The sequence below is a fragment of the Papio anubis genome, chromosome 7, assembly GCF_008728515.1.
Source record: "Papio anubis isolate 15944 chromosome 7, Panubis1.0, whole genome shotgun sequence".
Classification (NCBI taxonomy): Eukaryota; Metazoa; Chordata; class Mammalia; order Primates; family Cercopithecidae; genus Papio; species Papio anubis.
In genome coordinates, this window is record NC_044982.1 from 29804228 (window position 1) to 29825128 (window position 20901).

Sequence of the window (20901 nt, forward strand, 5' to 3'; positions counted from 1 at the left end):
CCTCTGAGGGCTGCTGTGGCCCACCCTTCTCACTCTTCTCCTCAGTTCTGTTCTCCCCAGTGAGCTTAGGCTGGCAAAAATGTGCACTAGGGAGGGATGAGTCTTGCTAGAAACTTCTATCCTGGCCCTAAACCTCACAACGGCTAAGACTTTAATAAGGAAGAGAAAGGGCAGAAATACAGCACATGAGTGGGACATAAATTATTTCCAATAATGATTCTGCTGCATGTGCGGAGGGGTCTTGGTGTTCACCTCCACCCTTGGTGAAGCCAAGTGAAACACAAAGGATAGTGACTTGGTTTCTAGACCCTTCGCTGGTGCGCCAAAGTGTGGGTTACCAAATATCAGCCTTCCTCACCCCCTACACTTTCCCTACATTTCACCACTTACCCCAAACAATCACCAGGTGAATGTGCTTGTTCATTTCACAGGTGTTTATTGAGTATCTACTATGTGCCAAGCACTACATGGGGCTGCAGAGGGGCACAGGAAAGTTCCTGCCTTGCTAATCTACAATGGTGTCTGGTAAGATCAATCAAAACTCCCAGAGGTGCCTGTTCTACCCACTTAATCAGTGAATGCTGTTCTTGGCTATTCCTTTTCTTCCTTCACTAAGCTCTTCCTGTCTCCCCAGTTTCTCAAGGAATTTAAAGGCGAAATGCAGAATGATAGACTCCTAGAACAGACTGGGAAGGCTTTATTTCAGCTGCTCCATTTTCAAGGGGAGCCACTGGGACTCCAAGGTCATGTGGCCAGGATGGGATGCCCGCTCTCTTGGTCTCCTGTCCTGGCTCCCTCCTTGTGACCTCACAGCATTTGTTTGCTTCTTAAAGGCCCCTGCCCTCATTCCCTCAGCATCTGTTCCCCCTGCCACTGCCTCCCACCATGGAGGTCTCCCCTGGACTCCATTTTTAATCACTATGATGATTACCCTTGTGCTCTGACCTGTTCTCTGAGGCTCTTTCCCTGCTGCCTAGCAACCCCATCACGTTCCAAATTTGTCTGTGCAGCTCTTAACGAGGCTGCACTGACATGTCCCCTGGTGGTCACTAAAAGCAGAAGGTGGCCCCCGTGGTGACGGGCACACCACCAGCAGCCCAGGACGCCCAGAACCAAGCCAGACTTTATTTGCTTGTGCCCAGCCCTGGCCACAGCATCTGTCCATCGAGATTTCTGCCACCTCTTGCTCTCCTTCCTGCCACCATCCGACTTGCCAGGACTCCTCTCGCCGAGACTTCTTTCCAGACCAGACTTATTGCTATGGCTTCATTGTGTTCAAGAAACTGGTACGAAAGGTAAGGGAAAGATGCTGAGCGCCCATACAGCCTCATGGCTGATGGGCAAGAATGTTAAGATAGGCTCAAATCCAAAGGAGACCATTTGTAAACCCATCTCTGTCCTTAGAGGTCATGCTATTAACCATTATATCTCCCCCACTACACACACTTATGATAAGTACACGGGAAAGGCATGCAAATGTGCACTTAAGACCATTTGCAAGAGCCCTTTGGGGAGGCAGAGTGAACTATGGAGGGAGATAAAAATGGACCTTCATTTTTTTCCCTTGCTACACTTCTGTGGGTTTAGTTTTTGTTTTTTTTTTTTTTTTGAGATAGAGTCTCACTCTGTCACCCAGGCTGTAGTGCAATGGCGTGACAGCTTACTGCAACCTCCGCCTTCCAGGTTCAAGCAATTCTCCTGCCTCAGCCTCCCAAGTAGCTGGGATTACAGGTGTTCGCCACCACACCTGGCTAATTTTCGTATGTTTAGTAGAGGTGGGGTTTCACCATCTTGGCCAGGCTGGTCTTGAACTCCTGACCTCAGGTGATCAGCCTGCCTTGGCCTCCCAAAGTGCTAGGATTATAGGCGTGAGCCACCGCGCCCAGCCGGGTTTAGAATTTTTACAATGAGACATTATTTGTAATGTAAAACAACAATGAAAAGGATCATGCAACAATGAAAATTAAAACTCTGCTCCTCAATCACAGCTGATAAAGTGGCAGTGTGTGATCTGAAGGGCAATTTGAAGCGACCCCCAAGGGCTCCCTGCTCGGGTGCGGAGACTCAGGGACCCAGACCCCAGTTCTGTCTCTCGAAGGCCATGTGACCTTGCCTGCAAACCTGGAGACTTTGCTGGACGTGGAACCTGGTCTGGAGCCTCTGAAATGGGCATTTGCCATCAGCTTCCCCAGGAACAAGAGGTGCCACTTTAGGTAGGGGGCAGGTGAGGAGGCACAGGGCAGGCTGCTGAGCAGCACAGGAGTGGGAGGCCCGGTGGTAGCAGGGCGGGCCTGAGCCACCTTTGGGGCCCTCTTGCTGGATGCCAGTGTCACTACCGAGTGACGTCCCCTGTGCTGGTCGCTGTGTGCATTTCCCCCACTCACTCCTCACAGACCCCTCCCAGGTGCCGCGGTTATCTCCCTGTTTTAAAGGGAGAGGCGATCCGCGCACAGCTGCAGCTTTGTTCTGCAGAGCAGGGCTTGCAGCTGGGTCAGTCTGCCTTTCTTGTCTGCGTTGTGGTTTCTCCGCACGACGACTCTGAGTGGACCAAAGGAAAGAGGTACTGGGAGAAGGCTCGTGGGGCAGGGCTGGATGGGAGGCCTTGTCCCACAGAAGCTCTTAAGAACACAGTCCAGCCACAGGGCCACCGAGACAGATGGGAGCCCAGCTGCAGACCCAGGCTTGCCAGGGGTAACTGTGTCCTGCGCCTGGGCTGGGAGGTCTAGTGCAGTGAGAGACAGAACAGGTGTGGACCCCTCAGGCCTGGAGTCTCGGCCAGAGTTATCCTTCCCAGCTGCGAGAACTTGGCTGCTTTTCTTTTCTTTTCTTTCTTTCTTTTTTTTTTTTTTTTTTGAGACGGGCTCACTTTGTGGTCCAGACTGAAGTACAGTGATGCAGTCTCAGCTCGCTGTACCCTCTGCCTCCTGAGCTCAAGTAATCCCCCCACTTCAGCCTCCCAAGTAGCTGGGACTTCAGGCATGCACTGCCACGTTCAGCTAATGTGTTTTTTTTGGTTTTTAGTGGAGATGGGGGTCTCGCTATCTCGACCTCCTGGGCTCAAGCGATCCTCCTGTTTCAGCCTCCCAAAGTGCTGGGATTATAGGCATGGGCTACTGCACCCGGTGAACTTGGCTTCTTTGCTGCACGTCTCTAGAGCTCTGTTTCATCACTTGCTAAGTGGGTTGATGGCAGCATTGCCATGGGGCACTGTGAGGCTGACAGCGTGCCTGTTGGGCAAGTGGAGAGGACAGGCATGTGGTAGGGACTCATTGTGGGTTGCTTACAGGCATCACCAGCATCATGGACCTGTCCTCTCTCTTCAAGGACTTCGGCCTAAGATACAACATCCCTCACTCGCCAAGCCACGGCAGAGTGCAGGGACCTATAGTCCCTAACACACCGTTAGCATTTGGTGCTTGTGTGCCTCCGCCCTCTGTCTAGGGCTCTGTCTCCCCCGAAACATTGCCGCCTCCCGCCTGAGCAACACTTCCTCTTTGGGCTGCAGGGGTGCCTGGTACACACCCCTATGGCTTCTCTCACCTCACCAGGCCCTAAAAATCTGCTCCCTTGCCTGTCCTCTTCCTGGGCTGTGAGTGTGAGCTCCGGCTCCTCCCGCTGGCGTCCCCAGCATCTGGCCCAGCAGCCAGCAGCGACTGATTGGGCTCAAGTTTCGCTAAACAAGTGAATTGGGGATGAGAAGGAGGGTAGACAGTGGGGCCCGGCCTTGGCATGCAGGGAACAGGCAGGTGGGTGAAGCCCCAAGTAACAAAGTATAGACAGGGCAGCCGGGGGAGCTCGCATCAGCCCAGCCAGGGCCCCTTGCAGAGAACGGGGAGCGGCGTGGAGCCTGGGCTGACCTGAAGTTCACCATGCCTGTCTTCTCATCGAGCTTCCTTATCACCTCCCTGACCTGGTACTGGTTCAGAGGGACCTTGGTTTGCTGAGGAGGTGGATGGAACATGTGCAGTTAATAGAACTCTGTTCACCCCTCCCTACGCACGCCCCCCCTTCCCCACTACTACACACACACACCTTCCACACACACCCCCCCCACACACACAATGCCTCACTCCTCCTGGGACCGTGGAGGGCAACTGATTGAGAGCTCAGGGGAAACTGATTCCACAGCATGGAGGGGCTGGAGAAAGCTCCCTGCCCATGGGTCATTGTCCAGACTCCAAAGGGCCTCCCCTTTCTGGGGGCAATAAGGGAGGAGATCAGAGTCAGGTGGAGCGAGTGGCTGGGGAAGGGGACAGGACTCTCTTTTGCATCCTGTGAAGTTCATTCTTACTTCCTGCCGCTGAGTCCCGACCAGGCTCTTCGCCCCTGGCTGGGGTACTGGGCACTGGACACTGACTGCCTTATCCGTCCCTGCCTGGGCCCCGGGAACTTCTCCTCTGGAGTCCTATTCCTGCAGGGCCCAGGTCTCTCCTGGGATACTCTGATGATAGACCCCTTCAAGTATGCATTACAGGGGGCTTTCAGCACCTTTGTTACATGGGGAGTGAGAGGAATGTGGGATTTCAGAAAAATGATATGGCCCAAGGTGGAAATGTTGGGACTTTGGGATGTGGTCTCCTCTCTCACTCCCTTTGTAATCTGCCCAGTAGTGAAATGCAATGGGGAGAAAAACCTCAAGATAGAAGATGTGTCTCTGGGTGGCATCTCGGGTCCCTGGTGGCATCAAGCCATAGCATAGGAATGACTTCAGCAGGGGTTGAGGGAGGTCTTAGGTTCCCCTCTGGGTCTAGATAAATGAGGGGAGTGTCCCATAGCCCATCCCAGGAAGCTCTAGGAAGTGCTTACAAGCTCTTTTGCTCCTTCTCCTCCTCTCCCCTCTCTCTGACACACAAACATACACACACAAACTCACTCACACTCACACACTCAGCCTGTGGCCACTAGGACCCAGCACACCTCTATCATCACTTTCTGGAACTCGTCCACAGACATCTTCATTGTCCCGGTGGGGTTCAAGCTCTTGAAGAAGTCCATGACTGTGATTTTGTGCTGGTCTGCATAGTTCTGAGAGAAGCAGAAGAGACCAGGAGCAAACACTTGGCCTTCTAACAGTGATCGCAGGCCCCCCTCACCTCCCACAGAAGGGTGGCCCATGCTTCCAGGCCTACCACGGCTGAGAAGGGCAGAAGGCCAAGGTGAGGAGCCTGAGTCTCCCAGGTGTTGGCCGTTCCCTAAGACCAAGAGCCGAGTGCAGACCTACCAGGCCTGGCAAGGGTGCATGCTGGGATGGTTCCTGTGTGCTCGCCAGCCTTCCAGGAACCCCTTGGCATGGCACAGACGCTCCCTTTGTTCCAAAGGTGGAAGGACTGAAGTCAAGGCTGTTCAGGCGTCACAGTGCCAACGGGATGGGGCATGACCATTATCTACATATGTGATCTGTTAACACTGGTATGGACGGTGTGCTGTGGATGGTGGGCGGATGTTCAGAGATCAAAAGGTTAAACCACAACTGTATAATGTGATGGTTTGGCTCTGTGAATTCCTAGGATTCTCACAGTTTCACGTCAATGCTCACATGGAAACATAATTTGTTAGAGTATTTTTAAAAGGATATTTCATTTTTTTCATTTAAAAAATATAGTCATCCCTTGACATCTGCAAGGGATAGGTTCCAGGACCACCTCAGATACCAAAATCCACCAATATGAAAAGGCAGTCCTCCATCTCCGTGGGTTTCTCATTCCTCAGATGCTGTACTTTGGATCCATATTTGCATATGCAGAACCCACGGGTACGAAGGACTGACTGTATTTATTGAAAAAAAATCCAAATATGTAAAAGTCGATGAAATGGCACAGTTTAAACCCGTGTTGTTCAAGGGTCAAGTGTATTATTACTCACATTGCAAGGCAATTTTAGATTAGCAGAAGAAAATTTTAAATATCACCCACAAATCTAATACCACCACACGCAGGTAATATCCTGGTGTGGACCCTTTTATCTTTTTAGCTATCTATCTGACATCAATCTGTCTAACTTCTATCTATCTGTATATCATTATCATATCTATCTATCTATCTATCTATCGATCTATCTATCTAATCTCTCATCTTTCTACTAAACCTACTGTTTTACAGAACCCGCTGTTCACATGTGAACACTTTTCAATGACATATTCTTTTTCTTTTTTTTTTTTTTTTTTTGAAACAGAGTCTCACTCTGTCACACAGGCTGGAGTGCAGTGGCACAATCTTGGCTCACTGCAACCTCCGCCTCCCAGCCTCCCAGATTCAAGCAATTCTCCTGCCTCAACCTCCCGAGTAGCTGGGATTACAGGCATGCGCCACCATGCACAGCCTATTTTTATATTTTTAGTAGAGATGGGGTTTCACCATGTTGGTCAGGCTGGTCTTGAACTTCTGACCTCAAGTGATCCTCCCACCCCGGCCTCCCAAAGTGCTGGGATTACAGGCATGAGCTACCGCACCCAGTCTTACAATATTACAATATTCTTTTAGATCCTTTTTAAGCATTTTTTTTCTCTTCCCCACTGTGACCCCTGCTTCCCCCCGGCCACTCCCCCCTTCCCCTCACTCTCAGAAACTCGGACAGGGTCCTGCTGTATGGATAGCTATTTCTGGCAACATCCGGCTCACGAAGCATTTCCTCAGGGCTCAGCCCTGGGGCCCTTGCTCTTTGTTCCCCACACTTCCCCTTCCCAAGTGCATGGCCTCCCACCCTTCCGGAGTGCCTCCCGAAGCTACATTTCCAGTTTTCCATCCTCCACGGCTGCGGACACCCCACCGGCACTTCAGTCAACACATCCGAAGTGCCCCTCATCCCCTGAATCTGCGCACTGCTGCTGAGCGCTGTGGCAGAGGCCGTGGGTGAGCCCGCGGCACCCACTGCTGTTTCTTCACAGCAGGCTTCTCATCCATGCAGAGGCTGGAAAGCTGAAAGCGACATTGCCCAAGCCCCCTTGCAGCTGGGGGTCAGAATGGATGGCCTGTGCCAAGCACCTGCCTGAGATGTAAGTGTGAGGCTTGTGTCTGATTTGAGAGAGGCAGGTGGTGGGCAGCGGCTGTGGTTGCTTCCTGACTGGGCAGGGCATTCTGCGGTCGTGCAGCTTCTTGATTATAGCAGAAGGAGCAACCCTCTTGGCAACCCAGTTGGGGTGCTTTGAGAGCCATTTCTGGAATCTAACAAGGGTCTGTTTGTTCAGCCCTCCCGACATTTCTATGGTCTCTCTCCTGTAATAAACCCCTGTGTGCTTAACCTAGTTGGAGTAAATTCTGTGGCCAGCAACTAAGAACCTTGCCCAGCTACTTTGGTAGGTGCTACTACTAAGACCCCACACAGCCCTGCCCTGGAGGAGTTCACAGGATTGCAATGAAAGGGTGAAGCCGAGGGCTTCAGGAACACAAAGGGCGTTCGCCCTTGACCAGGGAATCCAAGAAGCGTTTCCCTAGGAAGTGACATTGTGCAGACACCTGAGAATGGGTAGGAATCAGCGAGACACAGAGGGCAAGAAGAAAAGTGTTCCAGGTGGAAGGACCTGCCCTGCCCGTACACAGGCCTGCAGTGAAGGGAGGGCTGATGCAGAGAGGATCCGGAAGCACTCCAGTGGGGCTGGAACGTGGAGAGACAGGAAGGGCCAGGTGGCAGGCACTTCCCCCATCTGCACTTCCCTGCCTCTGGCAATCTTTCCTTCAGTCCCTTGGGCTTGAAATCTTGGGTTACCTTTGGGTTTCTCTTATCATCACAGGCCTTCCTATCCCAACACACACACACACACACACACACACACACACTCACATGCACGCAATACATAACCCCACATACCCAACCATTCGCCAAGTCCTGGAGATGTTTCCATAATGATAGCTCTTACATCTGCCCTTCAATTCCATTGTTATTCTCAGCCAAGCCATCATTCCACATCTAGAATGCTACAATAGTGTGCTCATATGGTTTCCTACTTTTTTTTTTTTTTTAACCCTCTTCAATTCACTCCCCATTGCCAGAACCCCTCAGTCCTGCTGGATTTGCATCACATCCACTGCCCAACAGCTCTCACCGGCTCCCTGTTCCCGATGGAATCAAAGCCAAACTCGGAGCCTAAAATCTGAGGGCTGCCACTTGCAGCCCAGCCTCCCTTGCCAACTTTGCCTCTTGGGCTCCTCTATGAACCTGTAGTCATGTGTTAGTGTCCCCTGAACATGCTGCGTGCGGTTCCACCTCGGCACCTTTGCTGGCGGGAGCCTCTGGCCGGAACACCCTCCCACCCTCTGTGGCTCACCTCAGTCTTTGACATTCTTCAGGGCCCTTACCCGATCCCATCTCTTCCAGGAAATCATCCTTTTCTGGTTGCCCAATCCTACATTGATCTCTTATTTGGATTTCGACTACATTTTCTGCTTCTGTCACTTTTATGTTGTTTATCATATGACATCTTTTTTTTTTTTTTTTTTTTTGAGACAGAGTCTCGCTCTGCCTCCCAGGCTGGAGTGCAGTGGCATAATCTCAGCTCACTGCAGCCTCCACCTCCCAGGTTCAAGCGATTCTTGTGCCTCAGCTTCCCAAGTAGCTGGGATTATAGGCACCTGCCACCACGCCTGGCTAATTTTTGTATTTTTAGTAGAGATGGGGTTTCGCCATGTTGGCCAGGCTGGTCTCAAACTCCTGACCTCAAGTGATCCACGTGCTTCTGCCTCCCAAAGTGCTGGGATGACAGGCAGGAGCCACCATGCCTGGCCATATGAAACTTTCTATGATCTGTGGGTCATCACTGTATCCATCCCATCTTTCCAACCAGATTGTCAGTCCCCTGAGGGGAAGGGCTATGTTTGACTCTGCATGTCTTGTTTGGTCTCCAAGATTCTTTTTGTGTGCATCTTTAAAACAGGAGGCGGGGCCTCCACTTTGCATCAGACAGCTCCATTCCTGTTCACTGGACCACCCTGCTCCCCTTGCAAAACAGGTTTGCCCTTGGTTCCATCTGAAGTCATCTTACTTGTACAAATACTTGACACCACTTTGCCTTCTAGAATTTTTCACATAGCAATTTTCATGTGGGAGCTCTTTTATTTAGTTCTGGAAACTGAGGCACAGAGCAGACCCATCAGGGGCAGGAAGCAGCCCAGGGACACACCCTGCAGAATGTGCATTGGCAGAGCGCCATGCCCATGCCTGCTCCCCAGATAGTAACCGCTCTGCGGCCAGCAGCAGGCTCCTCGCCCCCACCGCAGGGTAAGAGGCCTGCCGTGGAAACACCAGAGCAGAGTCTGGGCACTGGTCTGCGAGACGATGGGACTGGAGGAGCAATAACATCCCTTTAGGTGCTAATATTCTCTGATTTTGTATTTCCACTGTTACATCTGCCTCCTGTGATTGCCAGAGCTAATCTAAGAAAAGATGAGTCGGGGGCAAGTTACCATTAGAAACAAAGGACTGAAGCGTCTCTCTTTGGCTGAAGCTGCCAGATAGCCATCCTGACCACAGGGATGACTTGACCTCCTTACCAGCAGTTGGAAAGAAACTGTGTCTATAATAAACAGGTGCTTGTTCTATACCAGGCAACCTTCTAAGCACTTCATGCATTTTACATAATTTGATTTTCCAAGCAATCCTACTGGGTGGCTACTGTTGTGTCCATTCTGCAGGTGAAGAGACTGTGACCCAGAGAGCTTTAGTAACTTGCCCTTGGTCATACGCTAGCAGGTGGAGGAGCCCGGGTGGGAGAATCCATCCTGTCCACCCATCCCCTTCAGCTAGATCTCAGCTCTTCCTTTCCTCTGGGGATCAGGAAGCACTGCTGAGGGATCCAGTAGCCACAGAGAATATTCATTCCATATCTGCAGTCCAAGGGACTGAGATATTCCTTATCAGAGAGGGCTGTACAGACACTGTGGGGGAGGGAAAGTCTGGAAACTGATGTGGAGCCATTAGCCAGCTTTCCCCAGGGCTCCCTGGAGGCCCTGAGAGGAAGGCAGGAGCTCACCTGGATCAGTTTCATGGGGTTTGTCAACAAAAAGATGGTTTTCTTGGCAGAGAGGCCTTGTACTGCCTTGAACACCACATCCAGCTGCGGGTGAACAGCATACACTCCGTCCAACGTTTTCATGAACTGCTCGGACACCAGCACGTTCTGTGGCAGGGAGAGAAGGGACCCATGATGATGAGGGCACTGCCATCATGACTGCCCAACCAGTGCACCCCACCCCTTCCACCCGAGCCAAAGTCAGGAAGTTTTGTCTCTTCTAGTTTTTTCTCAGTGCTGCTCCCGGACTGGGATAGTACGGGTATTTTAGAGCTTGTAAATTGACTTGTAAGTTTCCTGTGTAATTTTGATGGGATGTTTTTGTTGAGTGCTGGTGGCTTGTCACCTGCTGCCAGCTCAGCTCTGCTCTCAGATGGCTTCTGCATCTGACAGATGAGATACGGCTATGGAGTGGCAAGACGGTTCTTAAAGCCCTGAAATGTCCATGTCTGCGTGAGTGTTGTTCGTCAGAGAAAGTGCCCTGGAAGAGGATCCCTGATTCCAATAAGTGACCAGGGACGAACTAGAAACCTCCCCTTCTGGAACTGCCCTCAGAGCTGGTTTGTAGGACACGGGAGAAAATGCGTCCTGTGAAATAGTGTTTGATCAAACCTGGGCTCCACCAGTTTGGTCAACCTGCTTCATTCCTCAGATGTGGCTTGGAGTACATTTCGCCCTTCCAAAGAATTAAGCCCCTGCTTAAGGGCAGTAGGCTTTGTAGAGATTCTAGAGAAAGTTCTAGGAGCATCTACAAAAGAGGAATTTCCATACTGTTCAAAGTTATGGCGGCATTGTTGACAAAGGGGAAGGAGAAGGCTAATTCAGGCTGGGCATGATGTCTCAAGTCTATAATCCCAGCACTTTGGGAGGCTGAGGTGGGTGGATCACTTGAGTCAGAAATTCAAGAGCAGCCTGGCCAACATGGTGAAACGCCGTCTCTACTAAAAATACAACAAAATTAGCCAGGTGTGGTGGTGGGTGCCTATAATCCCAGCTACTCAGGAGGCTGAGGCAGGAGAATCGCTTGAACACAGGAGGCAGAGGTAGCAGTGGGCTGAGATTGTGCCACTGCACTCCAACCTGGATGACAGAGTGAGACTCTATCTCAAAAAAAAAAAAAAAAAAAAAAAAAAGAAGGCTATTTCAGACCTATTTGTTCTGGTAGGTTTGTTAAGTGCCAATGTGGTCACAGCATACAGGTTTATGGGCCATCTAGGGCCTAAACAGCACCATTTCTTTTTTTCTTTTTTTTGAGACAGAGTTTCACTCTTGTTGCCAGGCTAGAGTGCAATGGCGCGATCTTGGCTTATCACAACCTCCGCCTCCCAGGTTCAAGTGATTCTCCTGCTTCAGCCTCCCGAGTAGCTGTGATTACAGGTATATGCGCCACCACGCCCGGCTAATTTTGTATTTTTAGTAGAGATGGGGTTTCTTCATGTTGGTCAGGCTGGTCTCGAACTCCTGACCTCAGGTGATCCACCCACCTCGGCCTCCCAAAGTGCTGGGATTACAGGCGTGAGCCACCACACCTGGCCTAACAGCACCATTTCTAATGTTCTCTCAAACACACTAAGGCAGTGCCTGGGTTCACACCTTCCAACCTGTACTGCCTGGGAGAGGAAAATACAGATCCCAACAAAATCTGAATCTGCAGTGGAGACTTGGGGGCGAAGGCAGCATCCTGGCCTGCAGATTCAGAACCAGAGCATGAGGATGGGGAAAGGGAGGAAGACCCAGGAAGCACAAGAATGGCCTGGGGCAGGGAGGACGGGTGAGAGAACAAAGGGAAAGAAAAGCGACTATGTTTGACAATGTCTCAAAATCTGTGGCAAGTAAAAACCCACATTGTATTAATTATTCAGTTCTAAGGAGCTTGGGTTTAAATATTCAAAATGCCATCACTGGAGGCTGAGTGCAGTGGCTCACACCTCTAATCCCAGCACTTTGGGAGGCTGCGGTGGGTGGATCACTTGAGGTCGGGAGTTTGAGACCAGCCTGGCCAACATGGTGAAACCCCATCTCTACTAAAAATACAAAAAGTTAGCCTGGCATGTTGGCACACGCCTGTAGTCCCAGATACTCTGGAGGCTGAGGCACAGAATTGCTTGAACCCAGGAGGCAGAGGTGAGACAAGATTGCGTCATTACACTCCAGCCTGGGCAACAGAGTGAGACTCTCTGTTTCAGTTTCCTTATATGTAGAACGGGAAAATGAGGAAAAGTACTTGTTGTGGGTTGAATTTTGCCCCCTCCCAGAAAAAGATGTTGGAGTTCTAACCCCCAGGACCCATGGATGTGAATTTGTTTGGAAATAGGGTCTTTGCAGATGGTCAAGTTAAAATGAGGTAATTAGAGTGGATGCTAATCTAATATGACTCTGTCCTTACATAAAGGGGACATTTGGATACAGAGACAGGGAGAATGCCATGTGAAGCAGAAGGTAGAGATGGGAGTGATGCTTCTACAAGCTGAGGAACACCAAAGCATGACAGGAACCACCAGAAGCCAGGGGAGAGGTCGGGAACAGATTCTCCCTCACAGCCCTAAGAAGGAATCAGGCCTGCTGACACCTTTCTCTTGGACTTCCAGCCTCTAGAACTGTGAGACAATACATGTCTGCTGTTTAAGCCACCCAGTGTGTGGTACTTCACAGCAGCCTTAGGAAATTAATACAGTATTCTATCTACCTTCTAGAGTAGGATAAAAATGAGCTGGCATATACAAAATCACTTAGGGAAACAAAGAGTATAAAATGGTAGACAAGTATAGGCTATTATCACATGCCACCCGTATGCTGATTCAGGCAAGAGTTCCCAGCAGGATCTGAAGTCACCTCCTGGGGCTTTCCTCCTTTATCAAGAGATTTTCACCCAAAAATACTGCTCTGAGTCTAACAGGCCAACTCACGAAATGAAAATAAAGTATGTGTTTTAATACCCAGATTCTACAAATTTTGTGATTCTGGAAACATTCTGGGACCCAGGGCCACTCCATCAGAAAAGCTGATGTTAAAGAATTCTGTTTTGGAGTCCTCCTGCCTTTCTTTTTGGCATTGCCTTATCTCTACTCTCAGGTTTTCATAGCCCTAGTTTCTAGCATCTGGTAAATTATTTCTCACTATGATGTTACTGACTAAATAGCTACGCTTCCTAAAAGGATCCCTGGAGAGGGTAGAGTTGTAACAAAAGAAGTGACCCTTTCATGGAGCACTTGTGTGAGGGCCTGTGAGGGATAGAGCTGTTGGCTCCGGCCAACACAGAGTATAGAGTGGACGGGGTCACTAGCTTGTGCCCAGACACAAGCAACTACCATTTGATCACTTACGGAAATATCAAGCTCTTCCATCCTGGATTTGGGGTTCCTCTTGATAGCCAGGATAAGTAAAATAGCCCCATCCATACTTATGGGATTCAGGAAAAGCTATAGAGGGAGAATCAAGACAAGAGGAGGCTGAGATGGGTGGATGAGGCTGGCCCAGAGCACAGTTGCTACATCTCATCAAATCACAACATCTGTCTCATACCCAGACTTCTCTGTAAGTAATTATCTACTTGTCCGTCTGTTTGTTTATCCATCTGTCTGCCTATCTCACTGCTGATCCATCCATCCATCCATCCATCCATCCACCCACCCACCCACCATCTGTCCATCTTACTGCTCATCCATCCAACCATCTATCTATCCATCCATTCATCCACTTATTTACTCATCCATCTCACTGCTCATCCATCCGTCCATCCATCCATCCTTCCATCCACCCACCCACTCATCTGTCCATCTCACTGCTTATCCACCCAACTATCTATCTATTCATTCACCTGTTCATCTTCTCATCCATCCACCTCTCATCCATCCATCCATCCATCCATCCATCCATCCACTCACTTATCCAACTCACTGCTCATCCATCCATCCACCCACCCACAGATCTATCCATCCAACTGCTCATTTATCCAACCATCTATCGATCCATCCATCCATTCATCTACCTGTGCATCTACTCATCCATCCACCTGTCATCCATCCATCCATCTAGCCATCCATCCATCCAGCCAGCCATCTGTTCATCTCACTGCCCATCCATCCATCCATCCATCCATCCATCCATCCATCCACTCACTTATCCAACTCACTGCTTATCCATCCATCCACCCACAGATCTATCCATCCAACTGCTCATTATCCAACCATCTATCTATCCAACCATCTATTTATCCATCCATCCATTCATCTCCCTGTGCATCTACTCATCCATCCACCTGTCATCCATCCATCCATCTATCCAGCCAGTCATCTGTTCATCTCACTGCTCATCCATCCATCCATCCATCCACCCACCCAGCACATATTAATTAGAGGCTTGCCATATGCCAGCTATTGGACTAAGCACTGAGGGACACATAGGCAGACATGGCAAGGTTTCTGCCCTTGGGTAGCTTAACACTGTAACTGGGGGAGAAAGGCAAACAAGCCAATAGCATCAGAAGTGTTATGACAGCAGTGACAGAGGTACACCTGGGTACTGCAGAAGCAAGGAAAGGAGCATGCAGCATAGGGGAGGGAACCATGGAGCTAAGCCTTGCAGGACTAATGAGGATTAGTGAGGTCTGAGGAAGGGGGGCAAAACCAGAGGAGGAAACAAGATTCACCAAAAAAGAAAAAGGAGTAGGCAAGTGCAAAGGCATAGGGGTGTGAAACAGCACGAAATGTTTGTGAGCAGAAGCAGAGAGAATGAGGCCACAGAGCTGGGATGGACCACATCATGGAGAACCTTATAGGCTTGGAGAAGGAACAAGGACATTATCCCAGTGGTGCTAGGAGCTGCTGAAGCATCGATAGAAGTTAACGGAAGGGACTCTGGAGCTTGGTGGCTTTGCTTACCAGCTGCCTGGCATTTCATTAATTCCCTGATTGCTTTGTACTTATCACCTACGGCTGCTCTGAGGACTTACCATACCAATTCAGGCAAAGCATTAAAATGAGTGCCTGGTAAGCAGTATGCCATCAATGAACAATAGTTCTTATTATTGAAGGCTTTCAGCTAAGTGGCTTCATGATGAGGCAGCCAAAACTCTTACTGAGCACCTAGTATATGTCAGCTGTGTCCCAGGCTCTGATATACTCCCGTAAGAAAATGCAGACTGGGGCCCAGGCCTCGTGGAGCTCAGCATCTAGAATCCTTTGCTGGACTCACTTCCTAATGGGAATTCCTTATTTTTCCAAGTTTAGGGGAAATGGGCACCAGGGCTGGATGTGGAGACCCAGAGATAATTCCTGTGGCAAAGTTGATGTGGTTTCCATGGTGGCCAAACTAAGAGTTTTGTCTTAAACTTTTCTGTTTTACTTCTAAAACATTTTAGAAAATTGAAATATATTCATTACGTATGGTCATTGTGGAAAAATGAGAAAAGCGGCAAAAAATGGTTTAAACCATGTATACCCACAAAACAGCAAAGACCCCTATTGCCATTTTGCTGAGGCAACTGCTTAGTCTTTTAAAATTCAGTTTCTCAGACTGTCTCTGGCTTCCTCAGCCAATGGGGCTGAGCCACCCACAGCCTGGGTCAGTCTCTGTCTGAGTTATACCTGGCCCCGCTCCACCCCAGCTGGGACTCCCAGATCTCCTGGTCACTAGATGGCCAATCTGTTTGGTCTGTAGTCACTGTGCCCCTGCCTGTCAGAATCTGGCTTCCTCCTGTCCTCTTAGCAGCTCCTCATGGTTGTCCTCTCAGATGGCATCCCCTTCCTCACTGTTTCCTTACTGTTTTTTTTTCTTTACGACCCTCACATCTGTGGTCTCCCCAGTCACCCTCATATATTGAGGAGTTGGAGTTGCCATCGAAAACCAGGTAGAGCAGGCTTCCCTCTGCCTCCTGCTACTTGTGTGGCGTAAGCAAGTCACACAACCTCAGTTTTCTCATCTGACAAGTGGGGCTAACAGAGCCCACATTACCAGGTGAGGCTATGAGTAATGAGAGCTGGCTCTTGGCAGGAGCCCCAGAAAGGGAGATGATTAATAGAAGTCCTCACCTTTCATTTATTTTCCAACCACTCAATAGCATCTATATTATAAATTAGCATCTACAAGTAAATTAATTTAAAATGAAATATGTATTCATTAATTCATTCATTTGATGAATATTCACTGGGCTTCTACTATGTGCCCAACACTATGCTAGGTATGAGGGACTAGGTATAAGGAGTTTAATGATGGGAAAACCAAACAGTCTTCGATCATTTTTGAGACAGTCTCGCTCTGTCACCCAGGCTGGAGTGCAGTGGCATGGTCTCGGCTCACCGCAACCTCCGTCTCCTGGGTTCAGTGATTCTCTTGCCTCAGCCTCCCAAGTAGCTGGGATTACAAGCATGCACAACCACGCCTGGCTAATTTTGTATTTTTTTTTTTTTTTTTTTTTTGAAACGGAGTCTCACTCTGTCACCCAGGCTGGAGTGCAGTGGCTGGATCTCAACTCACTGCAAGCTCCGCCTCCCAGGTTCACACCATTCTCCTGCCTCAGCCTCCCGAATAGCTAGGACTATAGGCGCCCGCCACCTCACCTGGCTAGTTTTTTTTGTGTTTTTTTTTTTGTTTGTTTGTTTTTTTGAGGCGGAGTCTTCACTCTGTCGCCCAGGCTGGAGTGCAGTGGCGCGATCTCGGCTCACTGCAAGCTCCGCCTCCCGGGTCCGCGCCATTCTCCTGCCTCAGCCTCCCAAGTAGCTGGGACTACAGGCGCCCGCCACCGCGCCCGGCTAATTTTTTGTGTTTTAGTAGAGACGGGGTTTCACCGTGTTAGCCAGGATGGTCTGGATCTCCTGACTTCCTGATCTGCCCATCTTGGCCTCCCAAAGTGCTGGGATTACAGGCTTGAGCCACTGCGCCCGGCCTTGTATTTTTATTAGAGACAAGGTTTCACCATGTTGGCCACACTGGTCTTGAACTCCTGACCTCAAGTGATCCACCCACTTTGGCCTCCCAAAGGGCTGGGATTACAGGCATGAGCCACCGTACCTGGCCCAAACACAGTCTTCGTTTTGATGAAGCTTTCACGTTTGAGGGGATGACAGGTGAGCAAAGAGCCCTTATGTACATGGAATTAGAAAGGGCAGCAAGTTCTATGGGAAGTAGGGAGCAGGACTCTGGGAGCAGGTCCCCTAGATGGAGGATCCCAGCAGCAAGCAAGTGGAGGGGGAGCGGCCAAGCCTCTGTGGTAGGAGGAAAGGAGCGGAGAGAAGACCAGGGGGTCTTGGGTGCAGAGCAAGGGAGAGCACTGGGTGGACTGAGGCTGGAGGGGCACTTGGGGCTCAGCGAATGGGATCTGAGCAACAGGAAGCCATGCGGGGGTCTAAGCTGAAAGACAGGAGACTGAGGGGCTGGAGGAAGGGGAATGGACGTCAGATTTGTGTTTAAAAAGCACATTCTGAGGGCTAGGCACAGTGGCTCATGCCTGTAATCCCAGCACTTTAGGAGACTGAGGTGGGAGGACGGTTTGAACCTGGGAGGCGGAGGTTGCGGTGAGTTGAGATTGCACCACTGCACTCCAGCCTGGGGGACAGAGCCAGACCCTGTCTCAAAAGAAGAAAAAAGCACACTCTGGTGGCAGTGTGGAGATCCTGAAGGAGACCCAGATGGGAGGAAGGAAGCCCTGTTAGGAAGATCTGTAGTGCACCAGGGAGTACTGAGGGTGACACTGGCTTTATAGTAGAGCATGGTCACTGCATTTACAGCCAAGAGGTGGTAAAAAAAAATACATGCATATATGAAGTACAGATGTTCCCAATTATTCTCTCCAGTATTATGCAGCCCCCAACTCACCCCAACACACACACACACACACACACACACACACACACACACACACACAAAATAGCCCCTTTCCAGCTGAAGACTACCTTCAGAACTCTGAGGCTTTCATTGGATTCCAGTCCTTTGCTGATTTTGGAGGCCCCTTCATTGCCGATGTCATTGCCGCCGACATCCAGGTAGACCAGGCAGCTGTTGAGTCGGAGGACCTCCCCTAGGGCCACAGCCCCCTCATTCCCAAGGCCATTCATGGAGAGATCCAGCTTTGTCAGGGTCACATTACCCTCCAGGAAGAGGGGAGAACAGCACCAGCATCAAGGTTGCGTGTGACTCATCCAACCACAAGGGCCCTGACTTCTACCCGCTGTTGGCATCCAGACTGGGCGCTCAGTGGTCCCCAGGACCGATGGATTTGCCAGATCATTCAGAGCTCCCAGCTGGGCTCAGTCTCAAGTGCTCATGAGACTCCCTCCCTTTGGCTTCTGGTCATTCCCTACTCACTAATTAAACTGCCCTCTTGAAGTGTATCCAAAGATGCCACTCTGGCCTCAGCAGATATGATTTATACTAAAGAATAATGTGCAGTCCAGGCGCGGTGGCTCACACCTGTAATCCCGGCACTTTGGGAGGCGGGCGGATCACAAGGTCAGGAGTTGGAGGCCGGCCTGGCCAATATGGTGAAACCACGTTTCTACTAAAAATACAAAAATTAGCTGGGCATGGTGGCGGACACCTGTAGTCTCAGCTACTCAGGGGGCTGAGGCAGGAGAATCGCTTGAACCCAGGAGGTGGTGGTTGCAGTGAGCGGAGAATGCACCACTGCACTCCAGCCTGGGCCACACAGTGAGACTCCATCTCAAAAAAAAAAAATAAATAAATAAAGAATAACGTGCATCCAGGAATTGTGGGAGGGAGACCAATAACTTGAAAAGTATTTGATGAGAGCTCAGTACACCCTCATTGACGGTGACCATGAGGAAGAGGCTTAGGATGGCAGAATGGGAGGCCCTGGCTATCTTCAACTGGACTCCACCTACCACTCGTGGAGAGTGCCTTACCCGGAGACCGTTGCACAAGGCCACAGCTCCCCTTGTATGGAAGTTATTCCAGCTCAGATCCAGTGATGTAAGCCCCACATTGATGGCTGAAACAGGGAGGGAATTGGCTTAGCATCTCCCACAGCCCAGAGAACCCATTCTAAGAGTTAACAGATGCCCACGACATTGGGGATAAAGACCACTCAGTGGTCATGCAAAGTAAAATTCTCAGATAATAATTTTTTCAGTTATTCATTTAAACACAAAATTGTAAGATGATCCCCAAAGCTGGCAAAGATGTGGTGAAATAATCCTCCTTACACAGTTTAGGTGGGAAGGAAATTGGTATAGTCTATTTGGCAGATATTATCTGATCACAAATATTTTCCCATTAAAATGTGCATACTCTGTCACTCACCTCTGAGTCTCTACCTAAGACGACAACACAGAATATGGGAAGAGCAAGGTGCTTGTAGCTGTTTACCATGGCATCATTTATAAAAGTAAGAATTAGCTGGGCACAGTGGATCACGCCTGTAATCCCAGCACTTTGGGAGGCCAAGGTGGGCCGATCACGAGGTCAAGAGATCGAGACCATCCTGGCCAACATGGTGAAATTGCGTCTTTATTAAAAATACTAAAATTAGCTGGGTGTGGTGGCGTGTGCCTTTAGTCCCAGCTACTTGAGAGGCCGAGGCAGGAGAATCGCTTGAACCTGGGAGGCAGAGGTTGCAGTGAGCCGAGATTGCGCCACTGTATTCCAGCCTGGCGACGGAGCGAGACTCTGTCTCAAAAAAAAAAGAAAAAAAAAGTAAGAATTATTTGGCCGGGCGTGGTGGCTTACCTGTAATCTCAGCACTTTGGGAGGCCGAGGCAGGTAGATCACCAGAGGTCAGGAGTTTGAGACCAGCCTGGCCAACATGGTGAAACCCTGTCTCTGTCTCTACTAAAAATACAAAAATTCACTGGGCGTGGTGACTCACACATGTAGTCCCAGCTGCTCAGGAGGCTGAGGCAGGAGAATTGATCAAACCTGGGAGGCGGAGGTTGCAGAGCCAAGATGGCGCCATTGCACTCCAGCCTGGGTGACAGAGCAAGACTGCATCTCAAAAATAAATAAATAAATAAAAGCAAGAATTATTTATCTGGTGGAATACTAAGAATTAAAATAGACAGAAGCAGCTGGAAAACATCTTCAGTGGCTGTATTTACACAGGAAGGCTGTGATGGACCTGGCGTATTACGTCGTGTGATGTCTTTATCATGGCAGGCCATGGCTGCAGTGGTGACTCCAGAATTTCTCTCCAGGAGAGGCTCAGGGGCACAATGAGTTGGAAGTGGGGAGGCATCAGGCTTGGTGAGAAGCTGGGTTTGCACAGAAATCATACTTTTGTTTTGACCTGAAGATGATTTTGCTTACATGTTCCACAGGGTTGGAAGATCCTATTTAAACACACTATTATTGTTGTTTTTATTTGGGTAGGACAGTTATGCTAAGGAGGCCATTGACAGAAAGTCTAAAGTCCTCTTGAACCACTACTGAACGGGAGGAATTGCCTTTAGGCCTCTGGCCCAGGAATAATGTCTTATTTCTTTTCTTTTTCTTTCTTTTTTTTTTTTGAGACAGAGTTTTGCTCTTGTTGCCAGGCTGGAGTGCAATGGCTCAATCTCGGCTCGCTGCAACCTCCGCCTCCTGGGTTCAAGTGATTATCCTGCTTCGGCCTCCCGGGTAGCTGGGATTATAGGCACCTGCCACCACGCCCAGCTAATTTTTTGTATTTTTAGTAGAGACAGGGTTTCATCATGTTCGCCAGGCTGGTCTGGAACTCCTCACCTCAGATGATCCACCCACCTCGGCCTCCCAAAGTGCTGGGATTATAGGCATGAGCCACTGCAGCTGGCCTATTTCTTATTTTTTATGAACAGTGCACTATGTTCTGATCATGCTTCTCTTTGTGTCAACCCTCGGTGTGAGTTTTTAGTAAAAAGCGCACAATACCTTATATAATTTTGGGAATAAACTTTCTCCTGCCTTCATTAACCCCTCCCCTCTCTCCCTCACTC

The 20901-nt window shown here is 49.7% G+C and overlaps 1 protein-coding gene across 8 annotated transcripts in view; it reads right to left on the reverse strand.

Moving 5' to 3' along the window:
• Nucleotides 1–682: 682 nt before the first annotated feature.
• Nucleotides 683–20901, reverse strand: part of LRRC74A (leucine rich repeat containing 74A) — a 43357-nt gene continuing 23138 nt past the window's right edge. For 2 of the 8 annotated variants that reach the window (XM_003902093.5, XM_003902094.5), the window contains exons 8-14: nucleotides 18859–18944; nucleotides 17890–18084; nucleotides 13324–13419; nucleotides 9962–10108; nucleotides 4918–5025; nucleotides 3858–3940; nucleotides 683–1283 (exon numbers count right to left, since the gene is read on the reverse strand). In XM_003902093.5, the coding sequence (XP_003902142.1) occupies nucleotides 1259–1283; nucleotides 3858–3940; nucleotides 4918–5025; nucleotides 9962–10108; nucleotides 13324–13419; nucleotides 17890–18084; nucleotides 18859–18944 (740 nt within the window). In that variant the 3' untranslated portion in view covers nucleotides 683–1258. Of the gene's footprint in view, nucleotides 1284–1815; nucleotides 2539–3029; nucleotides 3228–3857; nucleotides 3941–4917; nucleotides 5026–9025; nucleotides 9366–9961; nucleotides 10109–13323; nucleotides 13420–17889; nucleotides 18085–18858; nucleotides 18945–20901 lie in introns of those variants that run through there. The other 6 variants (XM_017961393.3, XM_017961395.3, XM_017961394.3 and 3 more) reach the window with 5 other exon arrangements.